Genomic DNA, 22,416 nt, shown 5'->3' on the forward strand with positions numbered 1-22,416 from the left:
ACATTTATGAATTGTGAGTAATTATGCTTTTCTGTGAATCATCAATATCACGTCATTAAAGAAATATTTTGTTTATGAATGAAAATGTCATTTCCTTTCACTGTGTTAAATTTTCATCTAATTTGAAAATGTAATGTAGAAAAGACCAGATTAAGAAACCAGAAATGTAACTTAAATACGTGGAAATTGATGAATGCCGATATTCCAGAAGTTGCCTATATTTATTAAAATCTAGAACTGCTGTTCTAGAAAATTATTAAGATCACTGTATGCCAATTGATGCCAATTGCGAAGCGTATCTCCGCTAATACTTTTGCAGTCTCTTCAACGAAACTGGACTAACTTCTGGGATCCATTCAAGTATTATGATTTTCATTATTAATTCCATTCGCGGAAAATATGAATATTATTCTTCCGATACAATTACGTTCAATAGGCATCTATTTAGAAGAGATTATTTTGTAAAGAGATAAAGTCTTTAAAAACTAATTGTTTAAATCATACACAAACTATTTGTACAAATCGATAATTTTGTATAAAAAAAATCTAGTCGTTTTCTTTTTGGAAGAATGCCCAAATTATGAAATAAAAGAAATGGTTACTTATCGGTAATAATTGTCATATTATATAATATAAGAAGTTATTTACTCAATTTTCCATAGATAAATTTCGCACATGCCATATCTTTTTTCTGTTACGAAGATTTATCGCCGCAATACACTTAAAACCCATTTTTAATGGTTTTTTTACAACTTAGATATTAAAAATACAACAATAAACTCACCACTGTGAGATTATCCAGCTCTCCCAGCCATTCGTTCAGAAGCTGTTCTGGATCTGTTTCATTGTCGCTGTCTTCGCCTCCTTCTTCCTCGTACCGTTCCATTTTCAAACTTTATTCCAGTTTGAAAAGTTCACTTTTAAACCTGAAATTGTAAAGAGAGAAATTTTAGAATTTTACAAAATTATTGTTTTATTAAATTATAATGCAAATATACTTGTTTGTTATGCTGTATACCCGAAAACTGTATAGTAACAAAAGTATATATAATATTCAGTGGAAGGAATTCCCGCAAGCATGCTTACAAAAGAAACTCTCAAATATGGAATAAAAAACTGGTTGCGAGAGAGGAGTCAAGGAGAGATGAGCGAGAAAAACAGACTGCAACATCCTACTGACACATTAATCATCCAGATATAAATTTAAATTAAAAAATCAAAATCTTTATTATTGTCCATATATGTATATGCGTACGAATTGGCGAAACACTTGCCATAAAAATGAACTAATTTCGAAAGATCAGACTTTAAGGGTTTATTTAAAAAAAATCTACTTTTAAGTTTTAAGACACTTGTCAAAAATATGTTTTGCAATTTTATTAGTTCCGAAACATCAATTTTATATTTTACCGTAGCTGCCAATTTTCATGCTGCATAAATTGGTTCGTTGTGCGCAAACCAATCTGTACCGTCCAGACTCACACGGAATTTTGGTTTACATCTAACATTGCGAAAAAATATCAGTCGAAAGGTGCGCAGATTTCTCTTATTCTAAAATACGTGAATAAAGTAGGGGGAAATTTTCTTTTTGAATTTTGTCAGATAGAGGCCATTGTCTTATATGCCGTGAAGTTTATGATCTTCATTCTTCTTCCTGGTTCTCCAGGCACGTCCAAGTGATTTTACGCTTTGGCCACGAATAAAACTATACAGAGAAAAATCCGAGTGAATTGGGTTATAAAATTTATCATCCTCTAAAAAATTAAATTAACATCGAAAAAATCTTAAACAATAGAATTTCGAATATCACAATTTCGAATATTTTTCCTTTATAGACTGTAATAAACATACATTTACAATGTATCGTAAAATATTCTAGAAAATGAATATAGAAACATGACTCAACTTTTATTAAATAACTTTTAGAAAAAGAGCAAGTAAAAAACTAAAAATATTAAATATTGTTGTTTCGAAAAGTATGAAATGCAAAAGACTAAAAGAGAGCTGGATTTGAATGGTGCGCAAAGCAACTTACATGGCATTGCATTCCAAGATAGAGCGTAAAATTACTTCGTACGTGGTAATTAGAGAGACAGAACAGAAACGGATAGCGAAGGGAGAGAGAAAGAGAGGAGTTAACGTCTCTAGGATACAAGTCAAGAAGATGGAAGCAGTTTCTGCTCGAGTGCCACCACGTTCAACTCAAACACTTTCCAATCAGGCGTAGGTATATTTGATATTATTTCAAGCAAAAAACTTAACGATCGGGATAGCTTTTCAAGGTGACAAGTATATTTCTAAATTCAGTAAAATATTCATCATTCAAAAATATTTTTAATACCATATTTATTAACAAGAAGAAGAAATATTATTTGACTATTTGACGACAAAACAATCAAAAATATTCTCCAAGATAAAAAAATTATTTTTCCCACATGACAAACGTCCCATGCTCGTTTCGAATAAAATTAACATTTCTAATAGAGTCGATCTGAATGAGGTGCATAATCGATGTCCGGAAAGAGCATTATTTTCCACGTAAATATTGAGAGAATGATAAATATTAATGTTAAGCTTTCCTCCAATGATGACTATTGATACAAGTGTGCTGACACAAGTTTTAAAAAAATACGTTTCGTAAATACATTAAATGTTTAATGTATACCAGAAAACATCAATTTCCATTTAAATAAATAACAAAATTAAGGGTTTCCATAAATTAATGTAAATATATAACATATAATGAATTTATAACAAAATCCAAAAGCATTTCCTTAAACAAAGAATTCTTGTCGGAAGTCATGAGTCACGATGATTCAAAAACTTTTTTCATGATTCGTTTCTTGGAAAACAGATTAAGAAGACAATTTTCGATTCAATGGTACTCAATGAAAAATGTTTTTATACAATATACTTGTTGTAAAAATTTTAAGCAACCCACATTTTCATCTCTATTAATCTATTTTAAAGCGTTCTGGTCCAAAACGAATCAATTTACTTCTAATAGACACACCATCAAGAAAAAATAATTGGGTTTTTATACTTTTTGATGAAGAATATAATCAACAAATAATTTTTCTAGCACATGTTTCGGAACAAATTTTAATTCATTTTACAAAATATTTATTTTCTGAAATTTATTTTCAAAAGTTTGCATTTATTATTTTAAGTTGAAAAATTTCAAAAAATCTTTTATTATAGCTATGACTACTATTGCTAATACTACTACTTTCATCACGATTCAGATACAGTTAATCGGTTCATTGAGACATTCAACTCAATAAACTTACCCACGCAACTTAAAAAGGAAATATGCCTTATAATAAAAAAGAGAAAAAAAATGCTAAAGAAAAAGAGATCAGTAAAGTTTCTGTATTTTTAAATAATATTTGCATAAATATTTAGGTTACACTGTAAATAAAATATTTACACTCTAAAATTAAATTGTTATAATCTTTGAAAATTAATTATAATATTCAACAGAGATGACTCGTTTTAATGTCGGTAGTAAAATTATCTTATCGTAATACTGCAAAAAAAATATATATATAAAAAATTGCAAATCACTGACTCATGCTAAAGGTTATATCCCTATATTACTATCAATTAAGATAACAAAGACTTTTGTTTAAAAAATTATCCAAATATTACATAACTTCCTCAATTCTCAATAATTGAGCCTTCTTTCTTTGTTGGCCTTTTTCAGAAAGAGAGAAAAGCAAACCTAAAACAATATAAGTAAAAGTGTCGCGAAGACTTTTGCAAGAAATATTTATTTTAAATTATTAAAACTTGCTCGCATTCGTATTTAAATATATCCTATCGTTGGCTCTTAGTTTTGGTCTTCTTTTTCGCAAGCATCAAGGCGCCGTCTGGACAAAGTCCGTAAAATAGTCAATCCCTACTGATAGCAATAAATTTCCCCCCGATATTACTGTATAACTTATTAATGCTTGTTAATTACTTGAAGAAAATTTAAAATAGCATCATTCGTTTATTTTAATTTTCACAAAAAATTGTAGATAAAAAAATAATTGCTTTAAGTTTAATTTCCAATCTAAACAATTTTCAATTCAAACAAGTCCTCTAAACAGGAAATTTCTATCGCTCTGGAAATATAAATGAAAATTGTGCGTCATTTGAAAATTAGCACGATCTTAGGCGCCTCATATATAGACAAGAAGTTTGAAAATAGTTGTTATATTATATAAAATTTCTAGACTCGAGTAATCCACCTCTAAAAGAATCAAGTTAAATTGTATGAATTGGTGTTCGTGATTTATTCAGAAAATAATCTTTGTCTCTCACTTCTTTCTCTTTCTCGCACTAAACGCCCCCAACAACTATTTTGAGAACAGACGACATAGCAGATGTGTGCTCACGATTTTGCACCCTTCTCATTGCAAATCTCCAAGATTCCTCCAACAGAATCCTTCCATTAAGAAAAAATTTCTAACTATTAGCAAAGTAATAATGAATCTTTTAAAATTTCGATACATTTATCATATTGAACGGAAGTAAAAGGGAAATGAAACTCACGAAGCGGATACCAAAAATATGATCGTACATAAACAGAGCTTAAACTGTGCCTTCAAGTGTATTACAGCTTCTAAATATATATATATATATATATATCTCATGTTGGGATCCCCATAACTACCATACATCCGGTTAACAAATCATTTAAAACTTATTTTCAAAAAAGTATCGTTCATCTATTTTCTTACTTTTCCAATTCAGAACTTATAAAAATTGTTTGTTAGGAAAAAAAGTGGAATTGAAAATGAAAATTAATCGCCGATTGCATAATTGATATCTAGATCAGAATCTCTAATAAATTAGTTATATGCTTTAATACAGGGTTGCCACAAATCTTTGCAACATTCAATTATTTTCATAAATAACAATATTCATCACAATAATTCAATTATTTTCAAAAGTAATAAAATTCTTAAAAAATAAAAATTGAATTCTCGTACACTCTAAATCTGAATCAGTGAAAATTTCACTGATTTCAATTCAGTGGCTCAGTTTTCTTTAATTCATCAGTGGGATTTCACTGATAATCAGTGGTTTTTACTGATTCTCAGTGAAATTCCACTGATTCATCAAAGAAAACTGGGCCACTGAATTGAAATCAGTGAAATTTTCACTGATTCAGATTTAGAGTGTAGAATTTTCTTACAAAAATTTATTTCAAAATGAATTTCGGTTAAAATTTTGGATAATAATTTTAATATTAAAAGCATTAACTTTTAGAAATAATTGATTTTTGAAAAGGTTTCAGATTAAAATCTTCGAAAATTTTAATTTGTCGTACTTTTAACTAATAATTAATTTAAAGAAAAATTGTAGTTAAAAATTTGATATTTTTGAAAATCTTACTTCCCAAGGAAAAATAATAATCAGAATATTGTTTAGGGTCTGGGAAGATGTCAAAATTCTCTCTGAAAATCAGGGAAAAGTCAGGGAGAAACAAAATTAAAATTTTGTGGCAACCCTGTTAATGTTTAAAAAAATCAGATGATGGGTGTCTAAAAAAGTGGAAATTTCTCATTTCTAGGAATAGAGATGTGAGTACGACGACCCTCAGAATCGATATTTCTATTGAGCTTTGTATAAAGTTCGTCTCTTCAGAGCTTCACTTCAAGAGGCGTCTCTCTAAAGCTGCATACATGTTGGAACGCTACATGTGAGTTTTTTTGCAGTGTACATTTCACGTGTGGTAGGTTAGGACGCTGTTTCACTGAAAGTGCAAAAAACTCACGCAACTTGCAATGCGCGACAAAAGACAAAACGTATTACAACGTTGACTTATTAATATTAATATCTTTCGACACTATCTGAATTACAATCCGATTTTTACAGATTTCTTTCCAACAATGTTGATGTTACAAAATTCTTGAATGCTATTAAGCGAAATTGTGGAAAGCCAATTATTCGGATTGAATTTAATGAGATGCAGGGAAGCAAAGTCAGTTGCGCACAATCTTCCGAGGTTTGATCCACGAAGATCGATAAAGATTATGGTTGAATTCTTATTATGTTTCGAAAACCGCAAACTTGGAATATTCACTACGAGATTGTTACTCTAATCGCCCAAAAATTATGAAACAATTAATTTTTCATTTATATTGTTGTTATACTCAAACTGTGTACTATAATTAAATGAACAAAAATTTCTATTCATTAGTAAAAAAAATTATTAGAGAATTTTTTCGTTTCTTTGAATTTAAGATGCGGTATAAATTGAAACTGTTCAAATCGCATTTTGATAAAAGAATGCGATGCCCTTTCTTGCCGTCCTAACCGATGTTTTTATCCGAATCGATGGTCCGAATTCATTTCCAAATAAGGTCGAAGCTATACCATGGGAACGATTCCACTGCCAAACCAAGCGACTTAATAACCGAATCTTGAAAATCACAATAATTTATCCAAACTTGAGAGTTTTGTTTTCAAAAACTGAGCCGCGTGAAATGAAGAAAGCATCGCGTATAGAAATATTTTAAATAAAAATATAATTAAACATAATCAATGTAATTCAAATGGGTCATGTTCTCTTCTTTGATACGCCAGGGCGAAAATTTTGAAAAAATCAGGTAAAAAGCAAAGTACTTACATTTAACTGTAAATTCCTTAGTATGATTTTATATAGATTAATTAAATTTACTCATGTTAAATAAAAGTTTTCAACTATTTAGAAATTATAAGATATTTTAATCTTCATATACTGAATATGTGAAATTTAAACATCACTTTCCTTCTGCATTTTCTCCGCCACAACATTTTTACCCTTCAAGTCGTTTAAGCTGTTCTTTGATCCTTTTTTGAATAACTCTCAATGAAGGGTTGGAACATACTGAAGGACACCTTAAAACTCTTTATCATGGAACGTAAAGTAGAATTAACGCCGTCATTTTCCGTCAAAGTATAATTTTCAGAGAAAGCAAATGTTTTATTTTAATTAAACATGAAAATAAAAAAGGTTGAAACTATAAAAATTTTAAAGAAAACATTTTACATTCTCATAAAAAAAATGAGAAGGTCTCGGATTTTTTAAAATTTCTATTGAATACAAAAGAGTTGAAAATTTATCTGTATTCGTATGGCGAGTGCATCGCATTTGATGATCAGAATATAAACAGAAGTTTAATTTTCAATTTGGAAAGTATATTAATATTTATTGTATCACTCTTTGTAAATTGCAACATTCATTCAATTTGATTTTACATTGCAGATGGGCTTCAATTTTAAAATCTGCATTGTAGCTTTTATATTGTGTATAATTTTCCTTTCAATCGCAATTAATTAGAATTGTAGATAATTATTTTTTGTGTATTCCATGATAGTTGATGATGGTAAAGGGAGGGAAATTTAGATTTAAAGTTTAGGTAATGCTGAATTTAAATCTTATTTGCCTAATTATTTATTCACGACTAAAGTGTCGACTTAGGACTCGAACACTTTCTCTCTCTCTCTCTTCTCTCCTTTGAGATTCAAGAGAGACCACCCGCCGCCGAAAATCTCGTCAGCGTCTCTAGGTGCGCATTGTAATAAATTGTTCCTCCTACACAATATTTTTATGGTGCACTGGAGGCGGTGCTCTTGGATACGCTCAAGCACAACAAACTTTTGATAATAACGGTGAACACTATAATAACCAGAAAATCAAGAAGTACCAAAATATTGTGAAAACGTCAAATATTTTTCTGCACTTGACTGCTTCCACTTTTTTGTTACATAAATTCTTTTTACAATTATGTTTTATCAAAACGAATAATGCCTAATGGCAATGCAAGTCAGGAGTTACGTTTATTCTCCTCTATTTTTTTTAAATAAATACAGAAAGATGAATGAACTGTAATTTTTAAAGATTTTAAATCTCTTTTTACACTATGATGACTCTGATGAGTTTTCATCATTAAAATTAAAAGCTAAAAAATATTTTTATAAATAATACTAAAGTGTTAAATTAACCGTTGTAAATTAAAGAAGCTTATAATGACTGATGATCGAAATACAAATTTAGAAAATGAAAACCAAAAATTCAGCTTCTTTCACAACGACATCTATTCTCGTGGGCAGGAAGAAAATACTCAATTCTAATTCTTACAGCAGGGACTTTCTGAGATAACGTTAGTGTTGGCCAATGTACAGCTGGGAGAAAATGAGAAATGAATAAAGGGTCACCGCATCCACTATGTTGAGTCTCAGGACAATGCACTTACCGTGCCTTATAATCATTCAAGAATAAACTGAATTATATTCTTCGGAAAAGTTTCTTTTTCATCAAATTATTCCAAGTTTATGAGTCCATAGTCAGTAAATTTTGAATATTAAATAACATTAAGTAAATTTTAAATTTATTTTAAATTTATAAACATACGGTTTGTCAATAATATTAAAGATTTTAAAGATAAGTTTTCTAAAGAAATTTACTAAGAAAAAGTGAAATTTTAATAAACGAAAATTCTTTTACAAAATGTTTTATAAAATGTTCCTCCCACGGAAACAAAAGACAGCTTTCGTTGTCCCAATTTGATCGCGTGCAACTTGTCAAATAATTACATTTACTGACTGACACGCTTCTTTTCGCCAATTCAAATTAAACTGTCTATTTTACTTCAACGGCTGTCGCGAATCACTTCCTCATATTGCGTGACGTGTTTTGACTGCGTATTAAAATGATAAAAAAATAGTGCATACTTTGTGTACTTTTAAATTAGAAATTTTCTAAAGGGAGAACATGAAATAGAAGTTAGGGTGAAAAATATGAGAAAACATGTAATTCTTAATATTTATTACTATACTATTAAAATAGTATTCCTTTCAGTTTTCTATCCATTAGGTCTCAATGAATTTTGTAAAGAAATTATTGTTCTACAGATCAATTTCCAATTCTAACATTTCATTAATTAGAGCGAGAACTAGAACCACTTTATTCGATTATAGTCTACATACATGTAACTATTACAAAATACTTTCAAATAGTAAAACACGACTTGTAAAATCTTGATATGAGTAAATGTCAAAATGCCATTGAGTTAAAGTCAAAATATCACAAAATTCTACACTTTTGGTTTGTTTCAACAAAATTAAATTATTATAACTGAAAATAGAAAATCAATAAAAAATAGTGCTGTCGAGTTCTTTCTGACACCAAACTAGTTCAAGTGATTTTCTATTGAATTTATTGGTAAACATTATATCTTTTGAGAAGTGAAATGTTTGAGCTGTGAAGATGTGGTCAACCACAACTTCCGTATGGATAAAGAAAATATTCTAATGATGGGAGATATAAAACTACTATTTTATAAAATACTTGTGAAATCGTCTGAAAAAGAATAGCAATTTCGTTCTTAGCTAGAAAAAACAAAATTTCAACTTTCCCTTTTTAAAACCCTATCGAATTTTAACGCTCCCGATTGACATTTTTTTATAATGTTAGTAATAATAATTTAAACAAAATTTTTTAATAGTACATCTTTATGTTACGTTATTATTGAACATTTTTTAAAATTATTATATTATAAAATATTTCTTTTAGTTTACACTTTGCTAGATTTCAAAAAAATCGATTTTCAAGTCTTCTTTAATTCGAAGGAAATTTATAAATGAACTTATTATTAGCGATGATGAGGCATAACTTGATTAAATGTTTCTGACTACAACTGCATCTTCTCTTCCTCTTTCAGCTTCCCTTCGAACCCATCCCAAATATAATCAACCTGCTATAATGTCCCTCGATATCTTCAAAACAAAACTTCCCACCTCTTCTGCACCTTACTTTAGCTTACGATAGTACAATTTTTTTATAAATCACGTTGTGGTAAAAAGCACTTTAGGAAAAGTTACTTTACAGAAAATAAATTAATTAATAAATTTTCCAGAATACTTGATATATATGTATAGGAGAGTGGGAAAAATTTTTGTGAAAGGAAAAAAAATGTTCGCATGTGTGTAGGACTTTTGAAAGATCCTTGCACTCGCAAACGGTTAGGCGTAAATCTTGCGATATGGCGATGAGCACGTGGGCATTGGGCAAATTTCAAACTGGCACGACTCTCGTGGGAAGGAACATGTACTTTGCCAACATATGGATACAAAACTAATATATTCTCTGAAATTATCAATGAAATTTAAATAATTATAAAATCGAAAATTTCTAGCACGATCATTTTTACATTCTACTATTTTTTATAAAGAGCTTGTTGTTTTTTCCCTCAAGTTGGAAATATAAATTTTTTATGTCTGAATTAATTTGTACGAACTATAATGGTTTGATAAAGAATTTTATATATGCAACTAGTTTATTAGATGTCAAGGCGCGACTAATGGTAAAAAGACACCTTGCAATTTTGTAGTGTTAGTGACATTCCAATCTTTATTTCAACAACGATTGATAAACCATAATTCAAGTTTCCTAACCAGTCACCCACATTTTGCCTACTTAAAAATAAAAAATGGCTTAGTTACAATCTACTTTTAATTTATGCATTTTACAGAAATGTGATCTCCTTAAAAGTCGTTTCTTTACTTTTCTTGTGAGTTTAAAAATTCATTTAATTATTTATTATTGAAACTAATTTTGACGTGGCGAAAGTAAATCATATGACGTTACCATTATGTCAATATTTATTTTCGCCACACTAAATTTACTTTGGCCACTCTTTTCAGAGGAGTTGAGAAAAGTTGTACTTTCGCCACGCTTTTTATTTTAACCACTACAGTTGCAGAATCTACTATTTCCACTCGTATAGACTAACATGTTATGTCCACAGACTACAAATCAAAAATCAATGACTCTATCATTAAAGAAATAAGTGCCCGACACCTTAAGAAAGACCGGACGTTGCGCTCCAGCAAATTGTGATGTGAGGCGTCGCATCGTGCATATTATCTGCCTAAGCAATCCTACACACTTTACTGTCCTACACTTGAAAAAGTATAAAGATGAAATTCTGATTCTTTCACAATAAACCTGCTTTGTAACTTGTATAATATCATTCAGAATCGTTAACTTAATTGTAAAATTATCAAATTTAGTCGACTTGTTGGGATTGTTTATAATCGAGTATACAATACATATTTTCGATCTTAAAATAATAGTAAAAACTTGTATTTTTGAAAGAGAATATTTTTGTTTTCAGAGGATAACGCGAGACGGATTTATAAGAGAATTTTACTCTCCAATAAAAATTACTTCTCCCGGGTATAGAAAGAGATTTTATTTCTAAATTTCTCCTGGTTCATGGCGGTATTGAATTTCTCTGAAAGACGTCGGGGACTCTACTCCTTTTCAACTCCTTCATACCCTGCAATATACATATATATGGATGTAAATTGACGGCAAAGCTCTTCCGTTAAGCAAACATATTTCACAAAATTCTATATTCTTATTAAAGCCATACCACCTCACCACTACAATTGCTTCATATTAATCCTTCCCCAATGGGAAGTAAACGATTGGTTCAATAATGGGCCATGCTTGGCGAACTCCGTTCCATTATTGGAACATTAATGGCAACCATCATTGAACCACCAATGGTTTAAACTTGGGATGATCACGCTACTGCCAATGATCGGTAGCCAAGCATCGGGCCAATATTATTTGCCAAGGAATTGCCAAGGAGACAAAATCGATTTTCAAAAGCTTGATTTTTTATTGGCAGCCAACAAAAAACCAAGGTTTTGAAAATTGATTTTTTTAAATTATTTATTAAAATTTATTTTTAAAAAATATATTTTTCAAAAATTTATTTAAAAAAAACATATTTTTTAAAAATATATATTTTTTTAAATGAATAGAACATATTAATTTAATTTGTCACCTCTGATAAAACAAAGATGAAAGACTGATAAATTCCCTCACTTTATATTTTACAGTGGAGGGATAACTGTGAATGTCTTTGCGAGAGAGGAGCAGGTACTTATATAGAGCCAGTGAAACAGGTCACAAGCGAGAAGAAATCACTAGCATGCACTCTGGCGGCGCTTGTCGGAAGTGGCGCAACGTTGGTTGCCAAGCGCTGTGTCGATAATGTCAGGATATGCATGCGCGCCAGAAAACAGTTCCGACAAGCGCCGCCAGAGTGCATGCTAGTGATTTTTTCTCGCTTGTGACCTGTTTCACTGGCTCTATATAAGTACCTGCTCCTCTCTCGCAAAGACATTCACAGTTATCCCTCCACTGTAAAATATAAAGTGAGGGAATTTATCAGTCTTTCATCTTTGTTTTACCAGAGGTGACAAATTAAATTAATATGTTCTATTAATTTAAAAAAATATATATTTTTAAAAAATATATTTTTGAAAAATATATTTTTTAAAAATAAATTTTAATTAATAATTAAAAAAAACCAATTTTTAAAACCTTGGTTTTTTGTTGGCTGCAAATAAAAAATCAAGCTTTTGAAAATCGATTTTGTCTCCTTGGCAATTCCTTGGCAAATAATATTGGCCCGATGCTTGGCTACCGATCATTGGCAGTAGCGTGATCATCCCAAGTTTAAACCATTGGTGGTCCAATGATGGTTGCCAATTGTTTTGCCAAGAAAAAACCATTGGGTACCAAGCATGGCCCATTATTGAACCAATCGTTAACATTGGCAACTTCCCGTTGGGTCGAAACTGAAACTGTGCTTTCATCGCTTTCAAATAAAACGTACCGTAATACTTTCATATTTTTATCCATATTTCAATATTTACAAAAAGCTATCTAAAGATTAAAAAAGAACGAAGATTAAAAAATAATTTCCTCCCGGCGCAATATTATAAATACAAAAGATTTTTCAATTAAATAAACGAAATAATAAGCTATTATGAAATGTTATGAGTGCTGGAAATAAATTGGAATTTGATGAATGAATAAATGGATCAACTATTGTATAATATGCTGCACCTGAATTTATAAAAGACCGCCCACGATGAAAAAAGATCGATCCGTCACAAGAGTTTCATTTTCATTCTCGGTAGGAGAGTACAATGCACATGTTATCTGGGATGCAGCGACGTTGCTCCTGAAAATTACAGGCGTAACAATTCTTCTGAAAAACCCGTTCGTTGTGAAAACACGACACTAGTTCAACTACCACACGCATTCAATGTATAGTTGGAATAGTGGTCGCCCACTTGAGACTTGTTCTTTCTTGCCTACCTGATTCATTGTCTGGAAAATAATTTTCTGTTTGTAAATTAACGATGTCACGCGCTTATAAATTGTTAGAAAAATCCATTTTCATTTCCTCTTTGTACAACATTTTCGCGAATTATTTTTCATCATCTCAACAAATCGAATTCATTTATTTCATTTATTTCTAGTGTTTGTTTCGCTCTATTTAGTTGGAAAATTTGTTAAACTAAATATAATATACAATGTCCTTGTGTTTATTCTATTCAGGAAGTTACATAGTTTTTATGTCTATTTTGCGTGTATTTCCATTATTATGATTCGGTAACATAATTTTTCAACAAAGAGGAACTGAAAATTGTGTTCAAGACAATTATTGCACCTGCTTTGCATAAAATACCTCCACATGTAAGTATAAGCATTCGAGTGAAGGCACGCATCAAACATACCCAATGATACGAAAAGTCTGTGCAATGAATATGGGGTTTCATGCACGCGCCAGTTAAATGCACATGCACTTGTGCTCACGCAACTGGCATTGTGCATAAAGTTGGGGTGCGACCTTAAGTGACTTCAGGGTTATTTTCAAACACATAAAGATAAACTCTGCAAATATAGTCCTGTTTAAAGGTGTTTCACCGAATGCAAACACAGATATTAAGCGTTTGCTCAATGAATCTTACATTTCAGGTAGAATTAAGTTAAATAGAATTTGAGTGGGCATTGGCCTAATAATTAAGGCAGTGATGACCGTTATAATCTTTCTAAACAGTGTTCGAGGGGTTAAGGTTGATCTCGGACAGACAGAGGGACGCTCTCATTGATTCGCCCTTACTTTCCAAGCGTTTACCGCACAATGGCCTATCCTCTATAATAAGTCCTCCGTCCATCTGAAATCATTTATAACCACAGCAATCAGAAATCTTGTATGTACAACAATATTTCCCTACAGCGGAACACAATTCATGATAAAATCAAACCGACAATTAATAACAGTTTGTATGTACAATTTCAAAATTGCATACACTATAAACAACCTATATAAAAAGCTACCTAGCTTTTATTGTGCTTTTATTTATTCGTTTTCAGAATTTTATTCCTCACGTTTATAAAAATAAAACTTTATAGATTAAACGTACTCTGCACTATCAAAAAAGAAAAGTAAGTTTGTGTTTCAGTTCTCGTTGTACTCTTTGTCCTGATAAGAAAGATACAGGATAAGCTATTCGTTCGAAAAGTAAATCAACGTCAGCAGTTTCAATAAGGTGGAATTATACTTATATTCTTAATCTTACATTGGTGAATTTAAAAAAAAGTTTTCATTTTATTAAAAGCTTTAATATTTTTTGAAAGCAGAAAAATATCTGCTTTGACATTTATGAACGCATGTAGTGAGCAGACTTATTTTCATGATTTTTAGTCGACGTCGTTAATAGAGCCTTGGGTAGACTAGTTGGTTAATAAAAGTAAAGTATAAAACAACTGCAACGATTAAGAGTAATCGATGGACATGAAGAAAATGGCGATAACGACCAGAGCAATTGACATCGAGATAAATTCAATAAAGGCGTTAAAACGATTCGCTGACAGCGAAACATTCACGATTCATCGAATATTGCAACTTGCCTGCTTTCATACAATTATCGACAAGAAAATTATTTTTGAATAAATATTTATTTTTTTATGCATTCTTTAAAGAATGTGAATTGCTTTTTTTCTAACTCTAACTATGACTAATTTAAGACTAATCTTAAAGTAAGATTTCCTTTTTATTATGTCTTGCTTTGTACTCTTTAAAATTATAATAAGATAAAAACTCATTAGAAGAAATAAAATATTACGTTTAGGAATTTTAAACAAATAATAATTTACTTATTAAGTACTGAATAATTAAAATGTTTTTAATATGAATTTACAATACATTGTATTGAAGAGCGTAAATTAAAATATTAATTATTTGGACATAATAAAGTACAGAATGAGATCAGAGAGTAGTAAACGACAGTACTGTGAAACATCCGACCGGAAATGAATGTCGAACATTTTGAAACTCCCCTCGTTCGTCTATACAGCGAATTGCGATCATTCAAATGGGAAATCAATGAACCAATGGCCAAAACATCCGCGTTTCCATCAAATAGTTGCGTCAAAAGAAACCGATTTACAGAAAAAAAGCAACTAACAAAATATAATTTTCTGAAATACAAATTCTGGTTAAAAAATAAATTAAATTAAAATTTGTATAGTTAAAAAAATAGAATGATTGTAAACAAGAAAAATTGAAGCATCTAATTTAGTATTATATGCTAGCGTATACGATTATGGGTCGGTTCCACTATACACTGTTGCGGGGATTAAGATGTCAAAACATTTAAGCTGATGACAAGACGTTTGTGCCTCTTTTTTTACGTCGAAATAGTGACCTAATATAGACACAAAATCGGTTAAGTACATCACTTAATTATTAACTTTTTAAGTAGGTAGCTTTTGCTTTGAACTTCACTTACAATATTTTCGAATATAGTGAAACTATCATTTTACTTTCCTCAGTTTCCTGATAATGTAATATCGATAGAAGAAATAAAAGTTTACATGAAACTATCGTCAGAAGAAAATTACCATGTTTTAATAGAATAAGGCTCGTTCAACAAGCCATCGCGAAGAAATAAATTATATGAAAATTGAAGATCCATCATTAGAATGCTAAAGTGATGATCTTAAATTGTATGTTTGACAGAAAATTTAAATTGCTTAAAAATCTTTCGAGATATCTAACAACTTGAATATTTTTCTAACGTTTTACAATCATATAAAAAATAGTATATCTTTACAAGTAGTCTGAAAAGAACTATTACTTTTTAAGACTTGTAAGGAATTGTCTTGTATCTCCGACATTTTGTCTCGAGTCCTGATATGTTTGTGCCAATTTAAACGCTATTTAAAATTTATGTAGGTACATTTGTAGCAAAGCTTATTTTTTCACCATAAATGCTATGAGATTATATATTGTTGGTGCATTTTGTTTAAAAATAGTCTGAAAAGTTGCAGTTGAGATTATTGAGAGTTAAGATGCTGACTACTGTAAATAAGGATGCGTAAGGATCAGAAGATTTATGAGAATTAAACTGGATTTTTGAAGGTTGTAAAAGTATGTGTATATATGTAGAATTGAAGAAAAGAGAAGATCGGGCGTGTATGTAAAGTATACATAGTTACTCACTCGGCGCGTGTTCCAAAGGATGTAGTCAGTAATGAACAGAAAAGCAATAACGTAATATTTCAAGGATCACACGTCAATTAACGATTTAGTGTAACTCGCGTTACACTCACCCACCAAAGTTACCTCGATGGTCTCGGACCGCCATGCACAGACTGGCAAATGGGCGCATGCCTCCAGCTTACTGCATACTGCGAGTATTTCTTATCTATCGCGAGGCGCTATCTCACGGACCTCCTTTCAACCATTTACTTTCAAAATGTCGGTAAGGGGTTCATATCGAATTGTGTTTTTGAAAAGATTAAAAATCATCAGCTAATGGTAACAGAAACATTCTTTGTCCATAAACTATCGAATTTCTATTTCTAAATTCAAACTAGTTTTGAACTTGTGAAACTTTTCTAGCACTTTCTTCTTAATTTACAAAAAAAAATCAAAATGGCGGTTACAATATGGCGGATTGGTCATGTTCAAACTTTAAAGTTGCGTATTTATTTACATTTATATACACAGTTAATTACTTATGACTCTATCGATTTTCAATTTAACACATTTTATTTGGTCATATTCCAAAGAGCGTTACAATATGCACCAGCCGATCTAATGACCTGAAATTATACAAAATAAATATTAGTCTTAAAGCAAACAAAGCATGTGTATTAATTTCCAAATAATTGTAACCGTAGCGTCGGTAAGTAGCAACGGAATGTCAGAGTCAGACAAAACTTTTCAGCTTTCTTGCCTTAGGTACTTATCTCATCTATAGTAAAAGATTTAAGTGAAACAAAAAATTCTTTGATTTCAATTTGAGATCCTCAAAAAATTTTAAATGCGTGAAACCCAGTTATTGTAAATGAAGAAGCCGTCAGCAGGGTTGTCACAGGTCGGGGATTTTTTTTAAAAGTACTGGAAAATATTAAATTTTTAGATGCTTATATGCATAAAAAGTGACTTACTGATCCAAACGTTGAAAATGAGAGGGTAATTACTTTTCCAGCTTTTATTTTAGTTGAAGATTGTGCACATCGAAGAAAAAAGAGGAGATCTTTCGATGTTCTCTTTGGAAGAAGATGCCAATCGATCATGTAACTCGTTTCTCCAACTTTTTTAGCCTGTTTTCATTAAAATTCATCGCTATTTTTAATATTCTTCCATTAAAACGTATATTAAAGTAGTATAAATTAGAGGTAAGCAATTACCTGGTGTGTAAGCAATTCCCCGATATAACAGTAAATAAAAATGTTGAAAAGAAACGATGCGAAAAGGAAGCTGAACGTTATTAAGTTGGAGTAGTTGGACTGTTTTGCACACTAAAAAATGTTTATACTTATTTACACAGTTTTTCAAAGGGTATCAAATTGAGACAAAACGAGTATCAAAATTGGTGCAAGCAACGTTTTAATACATTTTTGTCTCAATTTGATATCTGCAGAAAAACTCTGTAAGCATTACAATAAACAGTATACCATTATTAAATAATATCCCAACATACACAAGTCGATTGAGCAACCCATTATTTCGATGAAACATATTTCTGTGAATACAGCTTCTAATTTAGCAACAAAACTAAAAAATGTTATGTTACTGGCATCAAGTAAAAAAATAGAAAAGTGAAATAAAATTGCTTTAAAAAAAATTTACCTCAAAACACGCAAATGTGAGTTTACAAGAATAATAAATTTTTCATGTACACTATTCTTTTCATCTTGAAACTTATTGTAAAGATTATTCAAATAGAGGGTGACTATTTCAAATTGACCACACGCGTGCATTGTCAGTACCGCAACGAAACTAAAAGCCACAGGCGTTACACTGTATAAGAAGAAAGCTGATAAAATTTGCGAACCAAAAACAATTTCATAAATAGGACTGATACCACTCTTCAAAAATTTCCCATAAACTGGAGAAGGAAAAGGTTTAACGGAAATATTCAGATGAGTAATTATTGAACCGCTCATCAACGGTATTAGCACATTGTACCCAAACCCTCCAAGATAAATAAAAATAGTACAAATGACAGTGATATATCTTCCAAAATGCGCATTCTTCATCATCACATCACGTTGTTCGTCATTTTCAATCCGACACCAATCTTCCTCGAGAACTTTAAAGCATTTCTCAATTTTTTCACCTCTAATTAAAATTAGTAAATATTTAGAAATATTCATTATTTGAAAGCATGCAGGACCTGCCATTTGTGCTTTTTGAGCTAGGCTTTTTAGTTCAAACATCCCATAGAGAATATTCGATGTGAAGCGAAACATCATGAATAAAATTGCGGCGAAATTTAAAATTATACTAATGACTTTTCCAGACGGAGAATTTTGAAAATGAATTGGCCAAAGACCAACAATTAAGGCTATTGGTTTGCAAGAATTAATAGCATAATCACTTTCATACAATCGTACTGAGTCTCGATTAGATTTGCGAAACATTATTACTTCGCTTACAGAATCATACTGAAGCTTTAGACAGAAAACTCTCTTGGAAAGTTTTGTGCGCTTGCGTTCAAGTTTCCAAAAGTAATTAAAATATGCAGTTATTGTGCTTTCAATCTCTTAGGGTATAATACAGACAGACAGACAGACAGAATTAGTTAATTTTTTTTACTGGTTTTTTTCTGATTTTACAGTTATCAGATGATGGGGAAATGTTGATAGATATTTATAGAGGTTGAAAGACTATTCTTATAATTTACAGAATTAAATAAATTTTTAGTATAATACAATTTTTCTGTGCAAGAAAAGAAATTTTTGCTAATTTCACTATTTTTAATAATATTTAAGATTTATTTTACTATTTTAGCTTCAAATTCATGTTATTTTTTATCACTAGCCTTTGTTTCAGAAAATTCATACTATTTTCTTACTATTCTGTATAATAATTATAAATAATTTATTAATACACTTTTTTGAAATTTAGCGTGTTCTTGATGAAACTTTTTGGTATTGAATTTTTATAAAAGGAGCTTATTTTAGAGTTTTGAATAGTTTTTTGAAAAAAAATAAAAATTATGAGCTTTTCCGAAAATTCAAACTATTTTCTTCCTATTCTGCATTACTAAATAAACAAATAATTAATACATTTTTTAAAAATTAGCGCGGTCTTCATCAACACGGAAAAACCTTTGAGAAGTCTGCCTTCCCACTGTCACAAAATTTCGCTTCTCACTGCATGGAAAGTCTGATCGCCCGCCACTGGGTGCGTAGCATTACCGTTTTCGATAGACAAACTTCCCAAAAAGTTTAGAAAATTACAACTGGGTACGTTGGTCACCCAGTTTGGGAGTGCAGATGAACAAGTTTAGTGGTGGCGCTGACGCATAAGTTTCGGGTGAGCAGACTGCTTAAAGGTTTTTCCGTGAAGTATTTTGGCTTTCAAGTTTTTCCAATAATGCCTATTTTACAGTTTTGGACATTTTTTTGGGAAAAGTATAAAATTGTTGGTATGCTTGACGAACCGTACTATTTTTTCCTGTTCTGTATCACTAAATAAACAGTTCAGTATGATACAATATTTTTATCTTTTATTTTATTTTTTTGTGCATTAAACGTTTGCATCTTCAATTAGCCCTCGTCTATTGCTCGTAGCAGATTAACTCATAAAATGTCAACGTTAAAAATATTTCTTTATTTTCAAAGTATTATTTACGATACATTTATTTCTTCTTAAAACCAGTTTGGGGGAACACTTACTCGTAAATAAATTCTTGAAAAAAATTTGCGGCATTTTGAAATTATTGTACTATCTCTCTGAACTTAAATAAGTACAATTATTTTTAACTGATCTTCTGAAATGTCACTGTGACATTTTCCAAAGAGCATTTAAATAAGCTGAAGAAGATTTGAGTACCTGTAATGAAAATATAAATAATTACAATTCATAACAGAAATAAAATTAATCATTGTTAAAAATGCATTCAAAAATATGTACCGTGCTAAAGGTTCCCAAGGATAATATAAAAATTTTTCCACCTGAAATTTTTGGCGGAAATTGAGAAACTCTAATAAAAAACAATAAATCTTTTAATGTTCTCTTGGGCAGGAGATACCAATCAATCATATAACCCTTCTCTCCGACTTTCGTAGCCTGTAAATAGTTTTTTTAGCAAGGTGTGAAGCAGTTTAAGAAAGAGAAAAAAATTACACACCTGCATGGTCAAAAATTCACCAATTAAGCAATATATAAAAATATTAAAAAGAAAGGAAGCAAGAAGTGTGGAGAATGTTATAATGGCTGTAAATTCTTCATTTTTCCATCCCTATTGAAAGATATTTTTGTATAGTGATAAATTAAGAGTTAGGTTAAAAGAGCTTCTGTAGAATAAACTTTTACCATATATAGAAAATGTTAAAGTTTTATACCATAATTGTATAATATCCGAGAAGGCAAATATTAAGCGTGGAGCCAAGGAATTCAATAAAGCATATTTCGTTTAAAGCTGATTCCAGTCGAGACACAAAACTAGAAGTTTTCTGAACGTTTAAACAAAACAAAAAATCATACACTGAGAAAAATGTTAGTGTCCATTTTAAAACCTAACTTCCTTTCTTTCTTTATTCAAGAAGAAGGAAAAATTTTATTTGCACTGACACTAAACACTTTTCTCAGTGATTCTTCTTAACAATCTTACAATTTACCTTAATACTCTCAAATGAAAATTCACAGTAACAATCAATTTTTCGTGTAGATCAGGATTTTTTTCTTTCTCCAATCCACTAACCAGATCGTTTAAATAAATAATTACGATCTCAAATTGCCCGCATGCATGAATTGTCAAAACTGCAGCAAAGCCAAATGTCACAACAGCAATTGAATACATTATAAAAACAGAAAAAAGAATCAAAGCATAAAGAATTTCGTAAATTGGACTAAGACCGCAGGTTAAATATTTGCCAGAAATTGGGGATGGAAAAGGTTGAACAGAAATATTGCAATGAGTGACAATTGGCTCAGTTGTTAAAGGACTCAAAACAGAATACCAAAAACCGCCAAGATACATGAAAATTGCACAGAGAATTGTGATGACTCTTCCAAATTTCGCGTGTTTTAACATTATTTCCCGCTGCTCGATACTCTCAGCACATTGCCAATCTTTTTCAATAAACTTGAAACAGTTTTCAATGTCACGACTTCGCATTAATAATACAGAATATTTCATTAAAGCCATAACGTAAAAACTCGTGGGACCTGTTAACATTACTTTTTCAGATATATCTTTCAATTCAAAAATCGCAAACAAGATGCAAGACACAATAATAAATGTCATAAGTAGTAATGATGTCACATTCATCATAAATTTAAAACTTCTTTTTAACACCGATTTTTCGTATTGGTTTGGCCATAGTCCCAAAATTGATGCTATTCCTCGACAAGTATTAATTGCGTAACTGATATCTTTATTGCAATTTTCAAGGGACATACTTCTCTAAGCAAGAATAGATTCATACTGATAACTGTCCCGCAAGAAAACAGAAACTTTGCGCTTGCGTGAAACTTGAAAATGTTTTTTATCTTCCACTCTTAAAGTTTTACTCACTTACAAATTATAAATTGCTCTCTTCTTATCAACAAATAAGTTTCAGATTTTTTTTAATTCTATGCGAAACTTGTTTTTTCTTTCTTTGATACATCAAACTTTCTTTTATAGACTTGATTGATTTTACAATTCAGATTAATGAAAAGATTAAGCTACATTGTTTTTTATTTTTTTATTTAATATCTGTTTCTAAGGATATCAAATTAAGACAAAAAAAAGTATCAAAAGTGTTGCATCGTAACTATTTCGATACATTTTTTGTCTCAATTTGATATCCTTAGAAAAACTGAAATTTTTTTATAACAAATATACTCCAATTACAAACTAAAATTTTCAGCTTCTTAGGTACCTTTTTTCAGAGAGAGTCAGAAATATCGGTTTACAAATTTAAATTTTTTTGTGCATAACATGAGATATTTTCGTTTATTCAAAAATTATTGTAGAATAAAAATATTTCTTTATTTGGAAGTGTTGTTACTATACAGATTCTTAAAATTTACATCAAATATGGGAGAAGGCACTTACTGA

At 30.4% G+C, this 22,416-nt stretch overlaps 4 protein-coding genes across 4 annotated transcripts in view; 2 read left to right on the plus strand and 2 right to left on the minus strand.

Annotated features, from left to right (window-relative positions):
- LOC122512157 (amyloid beta A4 precursor protein-binding family B member 1-interacting protein) overlaps nucleotides 1-16,508 on the minus strand; it is a 61,987-nt gene extending 45,479 nt beyond the window's left edge. Inside the window, exons 1-2 of the mRNA XM_043627857.1 lie at nucleotides 16,353-16,508; nucleotides 785-926 (exon numbers count right to left, since the gene is read on the minus strand). Coding sequence (XP_043483792.1) covers nucleotides 785-886 — 102 coding nt within the window. The 5' untranslated portion in view covers nucleotides 887-926; nucleotides 16,353-16,508. The remainder of the gene's footprint in view (nucleotides 1-784; nucleotides 927-16,352) is intronic.
- LOC122512160 (aquaporin-like) overlaps nucleotides 1-22,416 on the plus strand; it is a 151,114-nt gene that overhangs the window by 79,897 nt on the left and 48,801 nt on the right. The window lies entirely within an intron of this gene.
- LOC122512161 lies at nucleotides 2,003-6,663 on the plus strand. The gene is made up of 3 exons (XM_043627866.1): nucleotides 2,003-2,223; nucleotides 5,564-5,692; nucleotides 5,869-6,663. The coding sequence occupies exons 1-3, from the start codon at nucleotides 2,015-2,017 to the stop codon at nucleotides 6,002-6,004; spliced, it is 474 nt and encodes a 157-aa protein (XP_043483801.1). The 5' UTR covers nucleotides 2,003-2,014; the 3' UTR covers nucleotides 6,005-6,663.
- Nucleotides 16,866-21,771, minus strand: LOC122512177. The gene is made up of 9 exons (XM_043627884.1): nucleotides 20,990-21,771; nucleotides 20,714-20,813; nucleotides 20,500-20,610; nucleotides 18,579-18,850; nucleotides 17,991-18,482; nucleotides 17,816-17,915; nucleotides 17,549-17,659; nucleotides 17,306-17,461; nucleotides 16,866-16,957 (listed from the first exon to the last, which is right to left on the minus strand). The coding sequence occupies exons 1-9, from the start codon at nucleotides 21,769-21,771 to the stop codon at nucleotides 16,904-16,906; spliced, it is 2,178 nt and encodes a 725-aa protein (XP_043483819.1). The 3' UTR covers nucleotides 16,866-16,903.

The sequence above is a fragment of the Leptopilina heterotoma genome, unplaced genomic scaffold (assembly GCF_015476425.1).
Source record: "Leptopilina heterotoma isolate Lh14 unplaced genomic scaffold, ASM1547642v1 Lhet_95, whole genome shotgun sequence".
Classification (NCBI taxonomy): Eukaryota; Metazoa; Arthropoda; class Insecta; order Hymenoptera; family Figitidae; genus Leptopilina; species Leptopilina heterotoma.